At 39.8% G+C, this 22,325-nt stretch overlaps 1 protein-coding gene across 28 annotated transcripts in view; it reads left to right on the forward strand.

The window, feature by feature from the left end:
* Window positions 1-22,325, forward strand: part of KALRN (kalirin RhoGEF kinase) — a 694,106-nt gene that overhangs the window by 416,505 nt on the left and 255,276 nt on the right. For all 28 annotated transcript variants that reach the window (XM_055259658.2, XM_055259655.2, XM_055259656.2 and 25 more), the window contains 5 exons: window positions 1,617-1,799; window positions 3,050-3,168; window positions 8,343-8,409; window positions 8,970-9,079; window positions 21,110-21,179. In XM_055259658.2, coding sequence (XP_055115633.1) covers window positions 1,617-1,799; window positions 3,050-3,168; window positions 8,343-8,409; window positions 8,970-9,079; window positions 21,110-21,179 — 549 coding nt within the window. The remainder of the gene's footprint in view (window positions 1-1,616; window positions 1,800-3,049; window positions 3,169-8,342; window positions 8,410-8,969; window positions 9,080-21,109; window positions 21,180-22,325) is intronic.

Genomic DNA, 22,325 nt, shown 5'->3' on the forward strand with positions numbered 1-22,325 from the left:
GGGCTCTGTTATTTTTTCTACTGTTGCTCCAGTGACGTTCTGCCTCAGTTTCCCTGTTATCTAGATTGTAGCATGGTTTAAACCTTGGACCCACTTTCCTCCAGTCCAAAAGATAATTTTTTTCTTAGAATAGTATTTAAATGTTCTTTCCTTTCCCTGAGCAATTTTAGAGTTTGAAAATCCAAACTTAGGATTAAAAAATGAGCAGCAGTCTGCTTGTTGGGTGTCTCTCTCATTCCCATGACTTACCCAGCTTAAGTACTGCCTATCTGTGAGACCTCCCCTACCCATGCCTGTCCACTTTCACTTTCTCCTTTTAAAATTCCTATAGTGTTAACTCTACATTCTCCCATTTTGACATTCAATTACATAATGCCCTGAGTTATTTAACTACTCTGTGTGAAATGAAGATTTTTTTCCTTCTGTTTGACCCCCAAGCCCTGCCCTATAGCTCTTTACACAGTACTATGGACCAAGTAGGTATTGAACAAACTCTTGCTAAAAATGAAATTAATCCAGTAAACATCAGAGTTCTACTTTACCTAGTCCTATAATAGATGGTGGCTTCATTAACCTCTTTCTCCTGCTCTCTAATGGAAACTAAAGACAAGATTCTGGTGGTGACAGGGACAGAGTTAACTCTTAAATCTTCTCATTGTATTTAGATCCTGGCACGTGCCAACTTATATGAGGTTTAGAGCTGGTACAGTGAAGGGGGGAACTAGGAACTAAAGGGCAGAGACAAATGGGCTCTGTTTGCTTACTGGTAGTATGAAGCTGGACCAGCCCTAAGCCTCAGATTTTTTTAATCTATGGTTCAAAGAGACCTGCATCACTTCCCTCCACCTACTTCCTAAGGATGCATCTAAACTCAAATGGCTTTCAGATACAGTAACACACTATGTAAATTTGTAAAGCATATTAATGTAAGAGATTCTTATATCAATAATAATAATGGCTAATGTTTATGGCTTACTGAGTTCTTACTTCCACTTTACTAAGCATTCTATGTTTATCAACTCATTTAATACACCAGCCCTCTGAAGTAGGATCAGCCTTCCGTGTCTACAGGTGTCGCATCCATGGATTCAACCAACCGTGAACTGAAAATGTTTTTTTTCAAATGGTTGGTTGTGCCTGTACTGAACATATACAGACTTTTTTTGTTCTTGTCATCATTCCCTAAACCATACAGAATAACAACTATTTACTTAGTATTTACATTGTATTAGGTATTGTAAGTAATTTAGAGATGATTTGAAGTGTTCCTGAGGATGTGGGTAAGTTATAAGCAAAAACCACACCATGTTATATAAGGAACTTGCGTATCTGGATTTTGGTATCCATGGGGGGCCCTGGAACCAGTTCCCCCAACCCCAGCACTAAGGGATGACTGTAATATTATGATTTCCTTTTTGCAGATGAAGAAATAGAGGCACAGAGGGTTTCAATAACTTGCTCAAGAGCTCCTAGTTAGTAGTAACAAAGCTGGGATACATACCCAGGTAGTCAGCTATGAGGTATCTATGGCTGCTCTAAACAGGAAGAGAGGATTTGGGGTGAAGGGGCAGGAGAATAAATGTAATCCAGTAACTTAAGGCCATCTTTTGGGGCAGCAAACAAAGGAGAAGGTGAAGCTTCTGATTCAGCTGGCCGATAGCTTTGTGGAAAAAGGCCACATTCATGCCACGGAGATAAGGAAATGGGTGACCACGGTGGACAAGCACTACAGAGATTTCTCCTTGAGGATGGGGAAGTACCGGTACTCACTGGAGAAAGCCCTAGGAGTCAACACAGAGGTAGGCAGGGGTATTGCCCTCTGGGACATCCTCCCTTTTCATCTCCCTGAGCACCACTGCCCTCATCGCCATGGAAGAAAAGCATGTTTCCAGAGCAGTTCTTCTGAGCTGTTGACCCCTAGAGCACTTGCCTTGTGTGGCTTTTCTAGTGGGGAGTGCTGGGTGGATCTTGCTGATCCATTAACCTTCAGTCCCCTGTGATTAGTACTCTATATATTATAAAATCAACTGGCCAGTAGTTGGGCCTATGGCTACAGAACAAAGTTTTTCTCTGTATAGAGTTAACTGTTGACTTTGAGAACCAAAAGCTTTATCTTGGCTTCATAAGTACCATCTTCCACCCAATTATGTTAATCAGCAAATGATTAGAGTCCCCAGTATATATAATAGTGCTCTTTCAAGAATAAGGGGTGCAATTTCTACAAGGGTTATTTGACATTTCAACTGAACAGAGGTACAATTTGCCATGAACCAGGGAAGATGGATCTTTAATCTCTTCTTTATAATAGGGGTTAGTAACCTGTGAATTAAGAGCTTAATACAGCCTGGCAATTTAATCCTAGAATGTCTAATTCTTAAATCTTCGAATAGGCTCATGATCTGAAGCAGAGCAGCCTGGAGAGTGAAGTGGCCAAACCACCTAAAGTTGAGAGAGTTAATGTCTCCCCCAGGCTTTAATCTGTGAGTTTTTATCTAGGAAGTTCCATCATATATAAATACCAAATGGTGGTTAAAATTAGCAGGGATGAGCAATGAGAAAGTTCAGTCATTGTTCTGTTATTTAGCTTTCTGTTTCCAAGGGAAATTGCTTGTTTAAATAAATATATTTGATTTGATTATTTTCTTTTGACAAATGAAAGATGTTTTTATATCTTTATGTGTTTTTGTTTCACATCTATTTTAAATGGTTAAGAATCAGTCTTAGACTAATTTACAGATGTGTTTAGATTTAATTAGGACCAAAGGCCTTGGGGAAATAGACACATAATTATCAAATGTGTTTATTGTTTTTTCTTACTGTGGATATTTACCCTAAACATTTGACCTGAACATTTTATTTCTCTCTTATTTGAAAAAACAATAATGATCCCATGAAGAAGAGTGCTTATGGGTATGAGTCTGTAAGATGCCTCATGTTTTTATCCTTCTACATTATATCTTTTTTTCCCCATTTTACCACCTCCCTCAACTCGAGTGAGTTGCTTTCCCAAAGCATCACAAGGTGACTTTTGTGATCCCTCCTTATGCAGGATAATAAGGACCTGGAGCTGGATATTATCCCAGCAAGCCTTTCAGATCGGGAGGTCAAGTTGCGGGACGCCAACCACGAAGTCAATGAAGAGAAGCGGAAGTCAGCCCGGAAGAAAGAGTACGTGTTGGCTTCCGCCCATCTAGCTGGCTCCCCGTGACTACACTGGGCTTTCACCGCTACTTGTCCCTTTGAATAGCTTAATATGTCCTCATGGCCACCCACAGGGATTGGGATGGACAGACATAATGTTTGCATTGAGAATATGGGTTCCCTCTGAAGGCTTTGAAGTCTCTCCAGTCTGTCCTCACCTGAATTCTCTTTACATTTCAGTAACTTCCTAGACAAAACCTTCCTCACAGATCATCACATTTTACTTCACAATGTCAAAACTCAACATGGAACAAATCAAATATTTTTTCTTCTCCAAATTTTATTCTCCCTTCTGATTTTTTTTTAAGTTTTTTATTTTTTTATTTTTTGGGACAGAGCGTCACAGTGTCACCCAGGCTGGAATGCAGTGGCATGATCTCAGCTCACTGCAACCTCCACCTCCTGGATTCAAGCAATTCTCCTGCCTCAGCCTCCCGAGTAGCTGGGATTACAGGTGTGTGCCACCATGCCTAGCTAATTTTTATATTTTTAATGGAAATGGGGTTTCACCATGTTGACCAAGCTGGTCTCGGACTCCTGACCTCAAGTGATCTGCCCGCCTCAGCCTCCCAAAGTGCTGGGATTATAGGCATGAGCCACTATGCCCAGCCTCTCCCTTCTGGTTTTCTAATTCCCATCAATAGTGTCACTAACCTAGTTTTGTCTGGATTATTTGCAAAAACTTCCCATAGCTTTCCTGCTGCTCATCCCTGCCCAATTCACGTGCACAGTGATGCCAGGTTTACCTTTCTGGAGTACATTTTATTATTGCTAATACCAATACTCTTCCTGCCACCAGCACCTACACTTTTTATGTCCTAAACATTACATAAAGTGCCTTTACACACATTTTCTCTTTGTATCTTTCTATCACTTCTCTCAGGCGGCTATGATTATTCCCATTTTACATATAATAAGACTTAGAAAAGTCAAGTAATTTTCCCCAAACCACGCAGATGGTGAGCAATGAAGCCAGAATTTAATCTAGCTTTGACTCTTCAACATTCTTTGATTTCTTTCCATTATGTCTCTCACCAGCTTCAAATTGTAAATGGTTTGCTACTACCCCCGGAATAATGATAAAACTCCTCAAGGTACTACTATCCTTTGGCTTCATCTAAGTCAATTTAACTTCAAAATACTTTCTAGTTCAGATCACACCCTTCAGTCAGATCATTTTCACTGACTCCTCTCAGGTCTAAGAATAAATTGTATATATTTGAGAATACTCTGCTGGCCGGGTGCGGTGGCTCACGTCTGTAATCCCAGCACTTTGGGAGGCTGAGGCGGTTAGATTACCTGAGGTCGTGAGTTTGAGACCGGCCTGGCCAACATGGTGAAACCCCGTCTCTACTAAAAATACAAAAATTAGCCAGGCGTGGTAGCACACGCCTGTAATCCCAGCTACTTGGGAGGCTGAGGCAGGAGAATTGCTTGAGCCCGGGAGGCAGAGGTTGCAGTGAGCCGAGATCGCGCCACTGTCCTCCAGCCTGGCTGACAGAGCAAGACTCTGTCTCAAAAAAAAAAGAAAAAAAAAGGAGAATGCCCTCCTTTCTGTTTGTTATTTTCCCTTTCGTTTCCCTTCCTTTTTTTCCTGTTTGGTTTTATTTTGCTCTCTGCAAGTCCTATTGATTCTTTAAAATCCAGCTCATATCCTATGCCTCTATAAATCCTTTATCTACAACCCCTACTGTCATTGGCCCATCATTTTATGAACTTCTTTAATTCTTTTCTGTACCAATTCCCATTTTACTTATTCAACCAATTCCTAAGCATATGTCCCTAGCTAGATTGTAGACTCCTTGAAAACAAGAAGTATTTTATATTCTCTAGTATGAATCAAGGGACCAGGAGAATAATGAAGATAACATAATTATTGATCAAGAAAAGCTTATAGTCAGGCAGGGCACAGTGGCTCATGCCTGTAACTTTGGGAGGCTGAGGTGGGCAGATCACCTTGAAGCCAGGAGTTCAAGACCAGCCTGGCCAACATGGCAAAAACCTGTCTTTGCTAAAAAAAAAAAAAATACAAAACTTAGCCAGGCATGGTGGTGCACACCTGTAATCCTAGCTGCTTGGGAGGCTGAGACATGAGAATCCCTTGAATCCAGGAGGCGGAGGTTGCCGTGAGCCAAAATTGCTCCACTGCACTCCAGCCTGGGCAACAGAGCAAGACTCCATCTCAAAATAAAAAAGAAAGGAAAAGAAAATCTTACAGAATATAATTGGATATAGAAATTTAAACCTTGAGGGAAGGGCAGGATGTTATTTAAAATCACAAAACAAATAAGGACTGTAACATCAATTTCTTTACTTGAAGTTGAGGGATGTACCATTGGGCCAGCAGAAAATAAGGCATGCTTTAGGAGGCGTTCCAATATCAGATGAGCCCTCCCCTGACTTGCTTTAGGTATTCAGATTTCAAAAGGAAGAAAGAGGTGCTTGGAAATTGGTCCAGTGAGTGAATTGTAGATGTTAGAATATAAAGCTGCCACCTAAGTTTACTCCTAGGTCAGCAATAGCCCATGAGGAGATGAGGCAGAGGAAAATAGGCAAGAAGAGAGTAGAGGATGCTGAAATTCAAATATTTTGCAAGAATCTGAAGTAGCTGAGGTTTTCATAAATTGAACTCTTGTTTTCTCAGAATAAGAATGAATAGGGGCCAGAATTCATTTAGCGAGCTGGAACTAACTTATCATTAGATTCCTGCTTTGCTCTCTAAGTATCTCAGCTCCACTTTCAGAAAAGTCCTGACTCCAGGTAGGCAAAACCCATTTTTCTTCTTTGGTTCTTTGGTAGGGAGTTGTCTACCAACATTTCACTCTAATCAAGAATTACAGAGCATTGGACAGGGTAAACAATGAACCGTGCCAATCTTATAAACCATTTCTTGACACTGCTTCCTTTATGCTGGAGTTGCAAAGTAACACATATCCAGAGATTTCTGGAGGACTTTATGAAGAATATTTTGACACTCTGTTTGGGAATTACTAGAAAAAAAATAGTATGTCCTAAGATTAAGAAGCTCTATATAGTTTATTTTATCAAGATGAAGTAGGACCACAGGTTCCTTGGAGCTGAAGAAACTAAAGCTGCTCTGTGAAGTCAGAGCTTGTTCATATGGGGAGTGAATTTGTTTGTTGGGGCTGCTGTAACCAAGTACCACAAATTGGGTTGTTTAAAGAGCAGAAATGTGTTGTCTCACAGCTCTCAGGACTAGAAGCCTAAAATCAAGGTGTCAGCGGGGTTGATTCCTTCTGAGGGCAGTGAGGGGAGGGTCTGTTCCAGGCCTCTCTCCTTGATAGCTTGTAGATGGCTGTTTCCGTGCTCACGTGGCATAATCCCAGAATATATGCCTGTATCAAAAATTCCTCCTTTTATAAGTACATCAGTCGTTACATACAGGGGCCACTCTACTCCAGTACTGCAGTGATACTGTTTCCAAATAAGACCAAAATCTGAGGTATTGGAGGTTAAGACTTCAGCATATGAGTTTCAGAGGGGTCATAATTCAGCCCATATCTGGGAGGGGGATGAGGGGACTACACCTGGCCAAATCTTCCTCCTTGGTTCCTTCTGTGACAACAAATAGCCAGAAGAGATTAAAGGATGAGTGGAAAATAAAACAAAATGGGGTGGGGATAGCAGAGCTAAATTGTAAGGAAAGACAGGTAAAACTGCAGGAAGCAGATGGGAACAAAAGAACAATTCTAGAAAACTTAAGGCAATAAAATCAAAGGCAAGTTTTCAAAGCCGGTCAGTTTATGTTCCTTCTGATCTCCCTTCTGTCCTAATTTCATAGCATTCTACAGCTCATTTAATCACGGAATGTTTCCTGAGCACCTACCATGCACTAGGCATGTTGCTTATGTTATCTTGTTTAATACTTGCAGCAATTCTGTGTGATCAGCTATTTTATAAGTAAGGAGTCTGAGACCTGGAGAGGCAAGTCCTACCTCTGGTTGTAATTCAGTTCCTATCTGTCTGACTCCAAAGCTTATGCACTTTTTACTCTACCGACTGAGTTCAATTCAAAGAATAGAAAAATATAGAATATACCACAACGAGGCCATGTATCATAAGTTTAACAATTGCTTAAGCACATTGTATTATTTAGAAGCCCAAGGAGGAAGAGAATCCTCTCTTTAAAGATGCATAACACAGACTTCTCTTTATGGGGGACTGAGAAGCAGTCACATATTACTAATTTATACTGTGCTTATGGTTGCATATTCAGTTTTCTACACATCCGTTTATGCTGTAAACAAGTCCCATTGGAAATAGTATTGAAATAGCTAAAAGGATAATCTAGGTCAGAGGTCAGCAAACATAGACCAAATTTGACCTGCCAACTATTTTATATAGTCTATAAACTAAAAATTATCTCTTATATTTTTAAATAATTGGAAGAATTATCAAAAGAAGAATATTTTATAATGTGAAAATTAGATAAAATTCAAATTTCAGTGTCCATAAATGTTTTTATTGAAACACAGCCACACTTATTTTTTTTTTACACATTGTCTATGGCTCCTTTCACATGACAACAGCAAAGTTGAGTGGTTGTGACAGAGACCGAATTGCCCACAGATATTTATTATCTGGCTCTTTATAGAAAAATTGCTAACCCCTGATCTCGGTGTGTTGGACCTCTTTTCCTGGCTTTGAAACCTCGTTTATTATGGTACTAAGAACTGTTTTGGTATACATCTACAAACTCTACTGAACAGAAATCATCATTCTGGGAGCTGTAAGAGAAATGTGGAAAGCTGAGATTCAAGCTATCTAGTTGGTGAGACAGAATATAAACAGTCCTGCATGCCTGTACTCACATGAATATCACCACAGAATCACAAGTATTAATAGTAGGACTGGGGTGGAAAAGGGAGAGAGAATATGGACCTAGCTGAGTACAAACCTGCTAAAGGGATACAGGGCCAATGGTCAGGAAGTATCACAAGTATCATAGGAAGATACTTGTAGGAAAGGGAAGGAATTTTGAAGAAAGGAAAAGACCTGTTGATGAAGTAGAAAAATAGGACATTTAGGAATGTCATACATGCTGGGGTGGGGAAGTGAAGTTTGAAGGAGGAGAGACATTATATCTATGACCAACCAAAAGCCCATTTGTTTCCTTCTAGATTTATTATGGCTGAACTACTCCAGACAGAGAAGGCTTATGTAAGGGATTTGCATGAGTGCTTAGAGGTGAGTCTTCCAGTAATCCGTTCACAGCTATATTGGAAAAATGACATCTTTGCCAGCATCAAGTCCTCAGTTGGAACTTGGTGCTATTGGTCTTCTCCCAGAGAATAATGAATTAAAAAGCCAACAAGAGGAAATCTTTCTCCTAAAGTCAACAATAATTGCATGAGAGGTTGAAGTACTTTTGAAAAGAAAGTTTAAACTTTTCTCAGACTGGAGCTAGACCCAGGAACAAGAAGTGTATAAGGCACTTCAATTCAAAATAAAACCATGACACAGTCAATGAACTTAAATTGGGTCTGAAAATCTGCACCCTGACCCCCATAAAAATCCACACACATTTAATAAATAACAAGAGACTGTGGAGTTTGTGTTCTTGCTAAAGTTCAGGATAATGAAATATTCAGGTTTTATTTGTTTCTTTTATGTTTACTTAACCGTCACTTTTTAAACTCTACAGGCATTTACAGTTTGAGTCTTGCCCCACAAGCGCCTGTTTATTTTGTCTGTATTTTATATGGCATGCCAGACTTGCCAGTGATGAAACTGTTACTGTCTTACAGACCTACCTGTGGGAAATGACCAGTGGTGTGGAGGAGATCCCCCCTGGGATCCTCAATAAAGAGCATATCATCTTTGGCAACATCCAAGAGATCTACGATTTCCATAACAAGTAGGTTTGTGGAGGGTCTCAGAGGTGCACACTTAGACCGTAAAAACCAGACAACGGGGTTCCCAAGAAGTGGATCAAAGGTGATTGGTGAATCTTATCTGGTCAGTTTTCTAAGGCAGTTGCTATCAGACTTCTTTTTGACTCACTCCCCTTTCTCTGTAATTGTCTGAAAGTCCTAGTGGAGAGTGAAGTCAAGTATTCAGCAGTGCTCCTTCCCGTCTCTCCTCAGCGTCCTCATTTATTCAGCCAGAATGAATACCAGGCTTTGAAGAAATAAAAGTAGCTTCTCCTCATTAAACCTTGTGGGAAATCCTGACATTAGAATTCATCTGAGGCTAACCATTCCATCTTGTGGTCTTTGGGTTTTGAATTCCATTGAAGTTTTCTGTCAACCTAAATATTTCCTCCATCCTCATTTTATTTCACATTTCTTGACAGTTTAGAGGGAAGGACATCAACCGATACTCTGTTTTGTTGGAATAAGTAGAATCGTAGAGCCCTAAGACTTCACAAGTCATTGTTTCCAACTTGATTTAAGAATCTTTCCCACACCATACAAAACAGTTTGTTCCATGGTTAACCGAAGATCAGCAAAAAAATTGGCATGATAAGTTACATAACCAACCACTAGAAATAACTGTGTTTCCAAAATACAAATTGAGATAATCTCAAGACACAAAGAAGAACACTGGCATAAAGTCTTAGAGCTCTCAGGACCCTGCTGCAGAGCAGTGCTATGCCAGGCTAGCCAAGGCATTTACTGAGTTGTGTAGGTTTGCTGGAGATAGAAGGGCCATGTGTACAGGTGTGGCAGCCATCCTGAGGCAAGACTCCAGAACAGCACTGTCCCATGGAGTCTTCTGCAATGATGGAAATGTTCTATATCTGCAGTGTCCAATACAGTAGCACTAGATAAGTGTGGCTAATGAACACTTGAAATGTGGCTAGTGCTACTAAGGAACTGAATTTTCAATTTTATTTAATTTTAATAGATTTAGATTTAAATAGACCACAAGTAGCAAGTGGCTGCCATATTCAATATCTCAGCTCTAGAATAGCCCTGTGCTAAGAATGACCAAGATGCAAGCAAGAATTGGGTGTAAAATGATCCTGGGCTGTAATAGGTCCAGATAAGGGGTGGAAAGTCACTCCTCTCCCTTCACCTTCTGGTTATTAATTCCTGGTATGTCATCAGATGGCATCAGTTTAAAGAGAACATAATATATGTAGCTCCCATGGCATGCAAACCTTGTCAGATTATTGAAGCAATACACTCTGGGGGGGGAAATAACCGTTTAACTTTCTGGAATATGTGATAACAGTTCCCAGACTTTTGTTTTTTTAATCATAAATTTTAACACTATCAATTTGGTTTGTCTGGAAATTTCCAGATGTAGAAATATCATGTCCTCAGGCTTAACATTTATAAGATCCCAATAAAACTATTTGACCATTGATCCCAAATTCCATCATCTGAGCCCAGCTCAGTATCATCCCATCTCCCTCAGGATATCTGAGAAGACATCGGACTGGCAAACGGTAAGTCATGTTACCTTACTTTTCTGGCTTATGGTCTCTGGGATTTAGTCAACAAGTCTCACTTTCCCCATGTTCTTAGCGAATTGACTAACTACAGAAGCCTAGAGATCACAGCACGCACTTCCTGGGAGCCCTACATTTGCCAATCAGTTTATAAGGGGAATGAATACACATTTCAAAATTGACCACTTGTAACAAAATAGCTAACATAATCATGCCTCTTATTCTGCTATCATGATATCACTGGTAAGCCATGGTAAACAGTTTTGTAGTTTTCTAAATAGCTGAAAAGCTACCTACCAGTTACAATATATAGTTCTAAGAAATCCTTTTAAAAAATCAAATTAAACCATAGAGAATCTCGCATGCTGCAAATCGAGGAATAAATCCAACTATGAAGAACACAGCTACCCAGCACATATTATCGAGTTAGAACATTCTGAAAAAGAAAATAACAACTAGCCTCTCAACAACTAGAAGAGATGTCACAAAAATTAAGTTCTTGTCTTTTCTTAGAAGCATCTTTCTATCCTCCCTAACAACCACTTTACCTCTTATTATATAGTTTGTAAGCCCACAGCTATTTAGAAACAGCAAATAAGAATCAAGAACTTGAGTGAGTAGTGGGATACCAGCAGCTCTCTAAAGACAAACTGCAAAAACAATAGGCAATAGAACCAAAAAAAAAAAAAACCTCATAGTAGTCAAGGGCTACTCAGTACTGGTGCAAACCATTCTATATCCCACTATAGGGCCCAATACAGCCACTGTGTTACAGCATAGTATACTTAATATTAGCGGTAACCCTGAGTCATGAATATGTTCTGCACTGAAGGCAAATAACTGTAGTGCATTTAGAAAGCTATTGACCAAAACTAAATTAATGGTTTAAATTATCCACAATTTAAGGAAACATCTAAGAAAATCAAGCTTCATATTAATTTCCTACAGGATCTGTGGGCTGTCTTTACTGTACTCATAATGTATGCTTTCTACTTGTGTCATACACATTTTGATTAATGAAGAAAACATAACACCTCTAAAATCTCTAATAAATAAGAGATAAAATGGCAGTTAGCCAACTTAGAAAATGCAGGAATTGTAAACTCTAAGGGACAGCTTAGAGGGGAGAACATCTTTCACTGCATAATCAGGTACCTGGCACATAAGTAAACATTGAGTAAATATTTGTTTGGTAGGTGAATGCATGGATGAACAAACTGAAAATAAAATTACTATTTGCAGACTTACAGCTAATACCATTCAAATCATAATTTAATCTTAAGTTTGTAAAAGTCTCAAGACAGAGAAAACCATTAGGTGTGATTTTTTCCCCATCACTTCAAGAACCATCTGGAAGAGAAAAATAACTTAATTTCTACATGAAGGAGTTTCTTGGAAGCTTCTTACTGGCTGGACTATACGGTTGTCCTAATACTTATTCTTCAGAAATACTTCTCTGAAATTGTCACTTCTCAATATGAAAAAAAATCAAAGGTTGCTTTTTAACCCCAATTGTTTGTATTGTTCCAAAGTTGCAATTAAGCACTGTCTAACAGAAACACGCTCCTCTCATTTCTAGTGCATAGCTCAGGTTATCTGCCTGTTATCTGGAGAGAGCCTATGGAAGGGAGAGCAGGAGGAAGGAATATTGGGAGATTGAGAGATTGAGAGAGAAAGGGATTGAGATTGACACGACCTTGTTAACTTAATTAGCTAAGTCACTAGAAAATTAGCACCTAGACCAAGCATTATGTGGTGAATACATATCTTGGCTAGATGGTGTTGATCTGTCTAAATGGTGTCACTTTGAAAAATTGCAACCAGGATTAGTTCTCTCTCTTGCTGTGTGTGTGTGTGTGTGTGTGTGTGTGTGTGTGTGTGTGTGTGATCTATCTGTCTCAAGGACCTTTGTCTTTATAGGTATTGAATGGGGAAATTCCCCAGCACCAAAACTTCTTTAAAGAACAATTTAATATGTAGAATTTAATACCTGCAAACATTTGCTTTAATACAAACTGGGGATTGAAGTGGAATGATACTTCATTTTGCCCTCCACTCTCCCCATTTTGCACTACTTCTCTTTCCTACAGAAATAACTATATAGATCATGAAATTTACTTATCTACACAAGACTTAGACCTATTTTGATTGCATTTTGGAAGCATTCCGGAGCACTCAGACAGGAGAATATATTCCATTAGTAGATCCCTAGACAGTAATGATTTTGTTAATGCAGTCTTCCCATTTTGTCTAGCATACAACTTGTTATTCAAGAAAATAATTTGTTTTCAGCTTGCTGATTATTAGATTTGCAACTTTGGTGTGGACAGCTTTTTATTTAAAATGCTCATCGCCTTCTGTTAAATCTGAACTTCTTCCTTTTCAGTTTTTTGGAGATAGGGTCATATGTGAGTCTGAGCAATAACATTTTAATAAAATCTCTACTCCCAGGGCTCAGAGGGTCCTCTCAACCATCAAGTACATCCCTCTCCATGTACAGACAAGGAGGCAATCCCAGAGGAGCCATTACTTGCCCAGTGTGCGCCCCTCCCCTTTCCTTAAAAGTCAGGTGTTAGATTCCAGGGCTTGGTCTCCCACTTTAGCACTGTCTCCCCTTCTCTCACTCCCTAGACCACCAATGGTGGCTGCCACATCTGTCTGGTTTAATTCATATTGAAACAGCTTCCATGTGGATCTTAGAATTTGATGAATATTTCTACCCATTTCTCCCAGAGCTATGTCAATGTCATTCTTGTGCCGCACTCCTACAACAATTACCTGAAATAAATCAGTTTTCAGCAAGATCTAGATTTTCAAATTAGGGACCAACCGCCAAGGTTGGATGCCCCTTCTGCACACTCCCTCCCTGCAGGCTTGGCTGGAAGCTATTAGATTTGGCCTTGGCCACCAGCCACTGCCCTCCCAGCCTGGTGTTCCCTGCCCCAAAGGAGCAGGACCAGAGACATGTGAGGTTGAGCTGGGAGCACTGGCCAGGCCAGGAGTGAGCCAGGAGCAGTGAGAGGTGAGCAGCAGGGGTAAAATCGAGGCTGGGGAATTTAGGGAGGGGTACCTCAATGAGCGACTGAACCACAGCCACGTTTCGGTCATCTTCCCAGAGTTCCTTCTTTGGGCCAAAGGTGTGCTAGACTGGAGATGAAGCTGGTACTCTGTGATCAAACCCAGCCTCTGCCCTCTGGGTTCTGAGAATGACATACCTGTCTGCGATAAGGGTGGAGGTGGGCACAAGTGGAGCACAAAGAAAATAGCCTCAGTTGGAAAGTAGGAAAGGCCTCATGGAGAAGGGGGCATTTGAGATATAATTTAAATAAGGGGTGGGATTTTTACAGGCAGGGATGGCTTCCTTGATGATGGAATAAAGTTTGAAGAAAGGCCCTGCAAGGGAGAAAAGTGGTGAAGTCTAGCAGGGAGGTTGAGAGAGGCAATAGGGGATTTGGGAGTGGGGCTCCGTCCTGGGTCATGGGAAGCAGAGAGAGGTCGCATTGTCGCACTCCCAGGTAGGTTGGGTCTTCTCACATCCATGTCTGTAAGACGAGGGAAGAGAAAGGAGAGGTGGTGGGCAGAGATAGTGCAAGTCAGAAATGTAGGGAGAGACAAAAGGAAAGGAGGAGAGAGAGCTAGATGGATAGAGGATAAGTGAGAAAACCGTGAAGTGGGCAGATAATAAGGAGAAAGGAAGAGATAGAGAAGGAGGGAAGCAGGAGAGCCGGAGGGAGGCAATGACGGTGGGAGGGTGGATAGGTAGGTAGGGTAGGTAGTCAAGCAGGTAGATAGGTAGATAGATCCATCTGGGGAAAGAGGCTCTAGGGAAAGGGGAGGGGATGAGGAGAAGGAGAGCGAGGGAAAGAGATGGATAAAGACCTAGATCTTCCCAGAGCTACCATCCTGTTGCAGGAGAATGAGCAAGGTGGTGTTTTTCAAACCATTTTTATCATGAACCAAAGAAAAAGACTGTACATTATGCCCTGATATACGCACGCATATATGCTATATATAACAGGGAAGTTAAATTTTGAAAAACAACACCTGTATTATGTGTGATGCACTGTGGTATTTCGTGTTAGGTTCTATTTCTTCCTCCTCCTCTTTTTTAAAATTCTGGTTGCCACCCATAAATTGAATTTACAACCCCTTGAAATTCAAGGGGGTTGATCCATGGCCGCACGGCGAGGCGCTGGCTCCACCAGGTGGTGAGAGAAGGGATGTGCAGTTCGGGCCCCCGAGGAAAGGCCACCCTGCCAGGCTGCTGCTACCTTTTCCTCCCTCTTTGCCCCTCCTACCCCTTCCCAACACACACACCCTTGCTTAAAGTGTGCATGTTCTATGCTTTCTAAGCTTCTTCCCCCACTCCAAATGCCTTTGGTGTTAGTGGTTTCTCATTTATAGAAAATCATAAAATTATCAAATATAAAAGCCCAAAAGAAATCTTTAAAGATAATCTAGTACTCCCTTGCTCTATAGAAACTGAAAGTTACAAAGGTTTATGATCTGCCCAAACCAAAATTAGTAACACAGCCAAAGAATCCAGCTGTCGTTTTCTTAATAGTCAAATGTTAAGGAAAGAGGAAGGGGAAGACCTGTTGTGATTTTTCTTTGGTCCCCAAACGCACACTTGAAGAGGTAACTTGCAGAACCCATCAGAGGAGCCCTATACAAATGTAGCTATGGTCTTGTTACTGTTGTTTGTTTGTGTTTTCAGTAAGCTATCAACATTGGGGCTGATTATAGACGTTGGGGAATACCCAAAGCAAGACAAAGTCTAAACACTTCGTTTGGATGTGCCAAAGTAATGTTAATTTTTGTTTTACACACTAACTTCTTAGCATCCGTGCCTGGTTGCTAAATACCACCTTAATGGAGATGAGTAATATTAAGCATAAGATTAATCTTTTGTATTTTATTTTAACATTAAACTTGGTATATATCTATGCAAATAACTTTATTCATCTGATCACACAAATTACACAAAGTTAGAAGATATTGGCAAAAACATATTCAACAGGTAGCCATGCAGCAAGGTAAATTTTGCTGCTTGTGGTTGGAGGCTGAGACTGTGATGTGCTGAATGGGCATCCAGCCCTGCAGACCTTTCCTCTTCATCCCTAACCTGAGCTAAAGTGTCAAGTGTGAAATGAAGGGACAGAGCCAGGTGCTTCTCATGGCTCAGCTTGGGTGATCAAACTGCTGAAACTGTTACATGAAAAATCCAGCACCTTTCCCTGAGTGTACATGACCCTCCATTAGTTTAATACCTGCTCCAGTATGCTAACCAGCTGTCTTAGCCCCTATGGTCTAGAGCCTCTTATGTTCTAGGCTCTGAATCTGCCTGGTCATTAATGGATTCTTTAGAAATAATCTCTAGCTCTACTTGCATGAAAGCAGTTACCCAGCCTTGTTTTGAAAAGAAGGCAATGTCCTGGACTTCCTACAAATACATGAACCTCACACCTTTCTCCCCACCCCATTTATGACTTAATTTTTAAATGTATGCTCCACTTTGTTCCTCTTTATCCCATTGCCACAACGGGCCCCTTCCCCTTATCACCACCTCTGGCATTCCAACAAGCAAATGCACATTGACATACAAGGTCATCAAATAGCTATTTCCATTTAGAGGCAGACTGCACCCTTGATGTAAAGTCTGTTTGCTGACAAGATTGTGAGCCCGTCAATGAAGGATACACTTCCCCAGAAGCAGTGAGACTCTAGACCAAATTCATCTTCAGAGAGAATAACAAAACCAGTCCAGTACCTTTGAAATAGTGCTGTTTCTATCATATTTAATGACAAAACTCAGAAAGCTTTCTGTTAATAAATGCCAGCAGTTTCATTTCCCGGGATTGTGTACAAAGCCAAAGGGAAGCATTTTCCTCATAAAGTAACTGCATAATATATTAAATTATAATAATTTAATAGAGTAATGGCATTGCCTTGATCTTGACATTTCTTTAAAAGTTTTATTCCTTTCTGAAAGAGCCCCAGACATTCACACAAACGACTTGCCTTGCTCATTCTTTCACAATTTATTACATGTAATTATTGGAGTAGTGAGGGCCAAATTGCTGCTATAAAACAGCTAAGGTGAAATGTTCCATCATTTGTGAAGAGAGTTGTGAGCTGTTTTGCTTTAATTTGAATTCATCATGTCTATTTGAAGTAAGTAGAATGATATTGATCAGACTTACATAATCTGTCATCTTCATAAGCTTCAAATTAAGAAGTAAAACAGAGTTTAATATTGCCACTTACTTTCAACAATTACATTGAGATGGTAATGAATATCTTATTGAAACTTATCAGTTGGTATGCCTGGCACAAGCTGAATAGGTTTAAAAAAAAAATTCTTAGCTTTCTCCCCCTAAATTAAATCCTATAGAGCCGGTGTAGGATTTGCCATCTGGAAGCATGCTGGAATCTAGGACAGTTGCCTTTAAATGCTGATCTATGGACTGGATGTGTGGGAATTACCCAGGAAGCGTTTCTAAACAATGAATTTGCTCAGATAGTAACCCCAGAAGGCAATGTACAACCAGGTGTGGGACCGCTAACTAGAATTTTCCAAGAGTGTTCCTTGAGACAAAGTCTGATACTCGCCCCAAAAGTGCTGCATGCACAAAGACATTTGAGAAGCACTGCATATTGTATTTACTTCAGAGGTTTATAGTGCAACTCAACATATTATAGGATTTTGGAAGTTCTTCAGCAAAAAAACCAGCTTAGCCCAACATTTCCCAAACAAGGTGACCTTGGAATCTAATTGTTACATAATAACCAATCAAGATTTTCCCAGGATATGGTTTAGGAGAAAGTAACCTGCTGCAGATTTTTCAGCAAGGGCTTGGTAGGGAGTTCCCCCTAAATATAAGTCTCCAGCAGTGGGGAAGAGGGTCAGATGCATGTTTATCAAAGAGAATATGAGTTTACTAAGATTGAGAAACACTGATCATGAAGAACTACTATTTATTTAGTGTCTACTGTGTGCCAGGCACTGGGTTGGGTTCTTTTTACCTGTGAATTTATTAAATCCTTACAAGCACCCCCACAAAGTTGTTTTATTATTATTATTATTATTATTGTTATTGTTATTATTATTATTATTTGAGATGGAGTTTCACTCTTGTTGCCCAGGCTGGAGTGCAATGGCACGATCTTGGCTCACTGCAACCCTCCGCCTCCCGGGTTCAAGCAATTCTCCTGCCTCAGCCTCCCGAGTAGCTGGGCTTACAGGTGCCTGCCACCACACCCAGCTAATTTTTTGTATTTTTAATAGAGGTGGGGTTTCATCATGTTGGCTAGGTTTGAACTCCTGACCTCAGGTGATCTGCCCGCCTCAGCAAAGTTGTTATTTAAAGATGAGGGGGATGAAGCTTTGGAAGACCCTTTCACAACTGTGACCAAGTGTGAGTGCTGATTCTTTAACCTGTGCTCAGTTGTGGGAGGGGAAGAAAGTCAGACGTGGGAGTAGGTAGATGGGTGAGCTAGTGGTAACTGCTGTTAAAACCTTCATTTTCTAGCACTTTGGGAGGCCGAGGCGGGCGGATCACGAGGTCAGGAGATCGCAACCATCCTGGATAACACAGTGAAACCTGGTCTCTACTAAGAAAAATACAAAAAAATTAGCCGGGCATGGTGGCGGGTGCTTGTAGTCCCAGCTACTTGGGAACTCGGGAGGCTGAGGCAGGAGAATGGCGAGAACCCGGGAGGTGGAGCTTGCAGTGAGCAGAGATTGTGCCACTGCACTCCAGCTTGGGCAACAAAGTGAGACTCCGTCTCAAAAAAAAAAAAAAAACAGCTTTCATTTTACAGAAAGGCATTCCTCATGAGAATTATATGCTGTGCATTTAATTCTGGTTATAGTATTTTTGTTTCCTGAGGATTTTCAAATTGTGTATCTTCCCATAGGTTTTCCGTAGCTGCTATCACAAAAGTCAGGGTATTGCTCTATTGAAATTGATCAGATTTTAAATAAAATTGCCAGCACTGTCTTTCTCTCTATCAATGATCAATTCTTTAGACATAATTATCATTGTTTACTTCAAATTAAAGTGACCAGGCCTACTGTTCTTGGGTCATAAGTCAAGGAATGGCTCTCCCTGAGTCATCATGGGTATCCTTGCCACTTCTGAAACAATAAAACAATTTTATATCCTGTGTGGAATGTCCTGATGCAGGCTGTTTTACCATTTCTTTGGCTACTCTTAAGGGAGAAGGGCCCAGGCTGGGCACGGCGGCTCGTGCCTGTAATCCCAGCACTTTGGAAGGCCAAGGCAAGAGAATTGCTTGAGCACAGGAGTTTGAGACCAGCCTGGGCAACATGGCAAGACCTCGTCTCTATTATTATAAAAAATTGTTTTTAATTTTAAGTTAAAATGTGTATGTGTGTATATATGTGTGTGTGTGTGTGTGTGTGTGTGTACTTGTGTGTGTGTATATATATGATGATGAGCCAGATTGATTCTTTTCTCAACAAAAAAGTTTATTTCCCTTTGGGTCTTGAACTAAGTTTGATCCTCAATTATAACATTATATAGGACTTTTTAAAATTTGCACTTTAATGGTCATATAAAGTACATATTAGTTTAAATGTGCCACTTGTAGTTCTTTAAAAGGTAGCAACAAATATGATACTTTATTGACTTTGAGCACTACATATTTGCATTTCTGAAGCCCAAATATCATTATAATTACTCTTTGATTCAGGTCAGAATACTCTAAAATCACATATGTAAGGACAAACTGGGTACAGCTAGGAGTCTCCCAGATTTTTTTAAATGGCTTTTTTCTTATTACTAAAGCAATGCTCATTTATTGTAGAAAAAATTAAATTACAGATGGACAAAGAAGTCATCTATTATCCCATCAACTATTGTTAGCATTTTGACTTTCCAAATAGGACTTGCCAAACATCTTTAATTGCACATATATATTTTTAAGCTCCAAACAATGTCATTCTATGTCACTGAAGGAGGAACACATACAACACATATATGAGATCCATAACCACTTGTAATTAATTATACTGCCAAAATGTGTGGACAATAGAAGCTAGGTAAAGTTAGTCAAATAACATTTTTCCCTCTATGATACAGGTAAGTAGTAGAGTAATGCAGAACCACCTTATATCGTGTATCTTTTAATTCAATTTTTGAAGGTAATGCAATGTCACAGTTTTAAAATCAAAATTAGATAGAAAAGTAAACATTGAGAAGTGTCACCCACCACTGTCTTCTATTCTGTTCCTTCACCTGCTTCCCTGTGGTAATGTCTTTTCTTAGTTTCTTGGTTTGGAAATAAGAATACGTAATTCCTACTGAGACAAAAAGTTGCATATTCTACATATTCTTCTGTACATTTTTCCACTTAGCTTCTCCCAGAGTTCTTCCGTATGAAAACATAGAGAGCTGTGTCTTTTTTTCATAGCTGCATAGTATATATTCCTGTGGATGTACCATAGTTTAAATGCTTTGTTCTTTACAGACCATCTTTTGCTTGTATAAACAGTGTCACAGTTAATACTCATGTATATACATCATCTTATAAGTATAGAGATAGCTACGGGAAAATTTACAGAATTCAAATTGCAGAGTCAAAAGATAAGCACATTCATGATTTAATCGGTACTGTCAAATTGTTCCTTGTAAAGATCATAGCATTTCCACTTCTGTCAGTATGTGTTCCCAAAGCCTCATAATCACTTTGTATTTGAAAAATATTTTGTTTTTTACAGCAAATACCATTCTAATAATGCATGCTGGCTTGTTAGAATTTATATCCTATGAACCCAAACCAATGATTTAATACATTATTTTGAAGTCAGTGTAATTATTTCTTTATTATTTATTAACGTGGAAAGGAGCCATGGCACAGATATCCACACTGGCGGTTAACAGTTGTAATTCAATTCGGCTTTGGAATATATTGTGACTTTTTACTCATTAAATTTTCTTTCCTAATGGTGTCTGTATTATAAAACATTGTTTAATACATAGTTTTTAGTACAAATTGGCTACTGGTGGAAGACAGAGGCCAAAAATTAGAAAGAGGCCAGTGTAGGCTGAATTTTTTTCTACTTTATCTCTGGGATAGCGCTATTTTATTTTGTTTCTTTGAAATATCTATATTATTTAAAATATTTATGATGTGCTTAGATCACTTGTGTAAAAAAGTAGATTCTTACTTGCTGATAAAAAGTCCAACACAAATAAAATATTTTATTATTTATTTTCACTTCTAGAAGTGTTCACTCCGAGAGAAAGAATATTATTTTAAGTAGCACTAATTAATGAATTAACATACATTTTAATGAAATTAGTTCCAACATTAAAAACTGCACCTCACCATCTATCACTTGGACAGTAGAGAAGCCATGTATAAATAATTGAGAAGTTATGGTTGTGCTGGCCTCGGTGCAGTCCTCTGGGGGGTCAGCTGCACAGAAGTGTCTGATTCAGTCTTTTTCTCCTCTTGCAGCATCTTCCTCAAAGAGCTGGAGAAGTACGAGCAACTGCCTGAGGATGTGGGACACTGCTTTGTTACCTGGGTAACCAACCTGAAATCCTTCTCCCACTGCCCATACACATGGCACCACTCTTCAGTGCCTGACCTAAGGACTGGGGTCACTGCCAGTCTCACACAAGACCAGGGGCTACTGAGACGGACCATGAGTAGGTCTGAGAGAAGCCTTGGGAAAAGTTCTTAGACATCAAGATTAAGCTCCATCTTAAGCTGTCTGAGAACGTTCTAAAATTGTGAGGTTGGAAGAGTGGAACAAGACTACCACCCCTGGCAGAGGAAATGCATCAGCTCAGTCCATTAGCTATTGTTACAGGATATGGATTAGGGAATTAGAGCCTTAGGAAGCCACCTAACCATTTAAAAAAATTGTTTTATCTTTAATTTTGTGGATACATGGTAGATGTATATATTTATGGGGTAGACAAAATATTTTGATACAGGCATGCAGTGTGAAATAAGCACATCATGGAGAATGGGTGGGGTGTCCATCTCCTCAAGCATGTATCCTTTGAGTTCCACCTAACCATTGTTACATTTTCTTCTTTAATAGAGAAAAACAGATTTTTTGGGTATTCATCCCAATCTGACCCACAAGATGAGTGCCTGGTCATCCTCCTTCATGCTATTATCATGGGCCAAGTAAAGGGGCTGAATGTACCAGGTTCTAATTATAGAAACTGAAACATTAGTCTTCATTGGCTCTCTACTCCGCATTATTCTGAACTCAGGCTCGTGTACAATATATGAATGCAAACATCTCCAGGGAAGTCCACTTAGGACACTGAGTGTAAACATGGAAATCCTCCCCCGGGGTCGAGCGTTCTACTGTTTAATAATTACCTGATAATAACTTCCACCCATAAGGGGCTAATTGCCTTTCAAAGTGTCTTCATGATTTAGAGAGTTTATGTTCTCAACAGCCCTGTGTGGCAGACAGGACTATGTTTATGTTTTAGATTTTAAAGATGGGAAAATTTCAGATGAGATAGGAGGTTGACTGGTTCACTGACATGTAATAAATATCACAGCCAGTCCCACAACTCAAGACCTGACTCTCAGACAAGCTTTTTTTCGTGAAATCTTAATATTTGCTTCCAAGCACTCTTGTTTCTTCAGAAAGTCTTAGCTACCGTCTTATTTTGTTCTAATACATTTCCTACCTCTAAATAGA

The sequence above is a fragment of the Symphalangus syndactylus genome, chromosome 21 (assembly GCF_028878055.3).
Source record: "Symphalangus syndactylus isolate Jambi chromosome 21, NHGRI_mSymSyn1-v2.1_pri, whole genome shotgun sequence".
NCBI lineage: Eukaryota > Metazoa > Chordata > Mammalia > Primates > Hylobatidae > Symphalangus > Symphalangus syndactylus.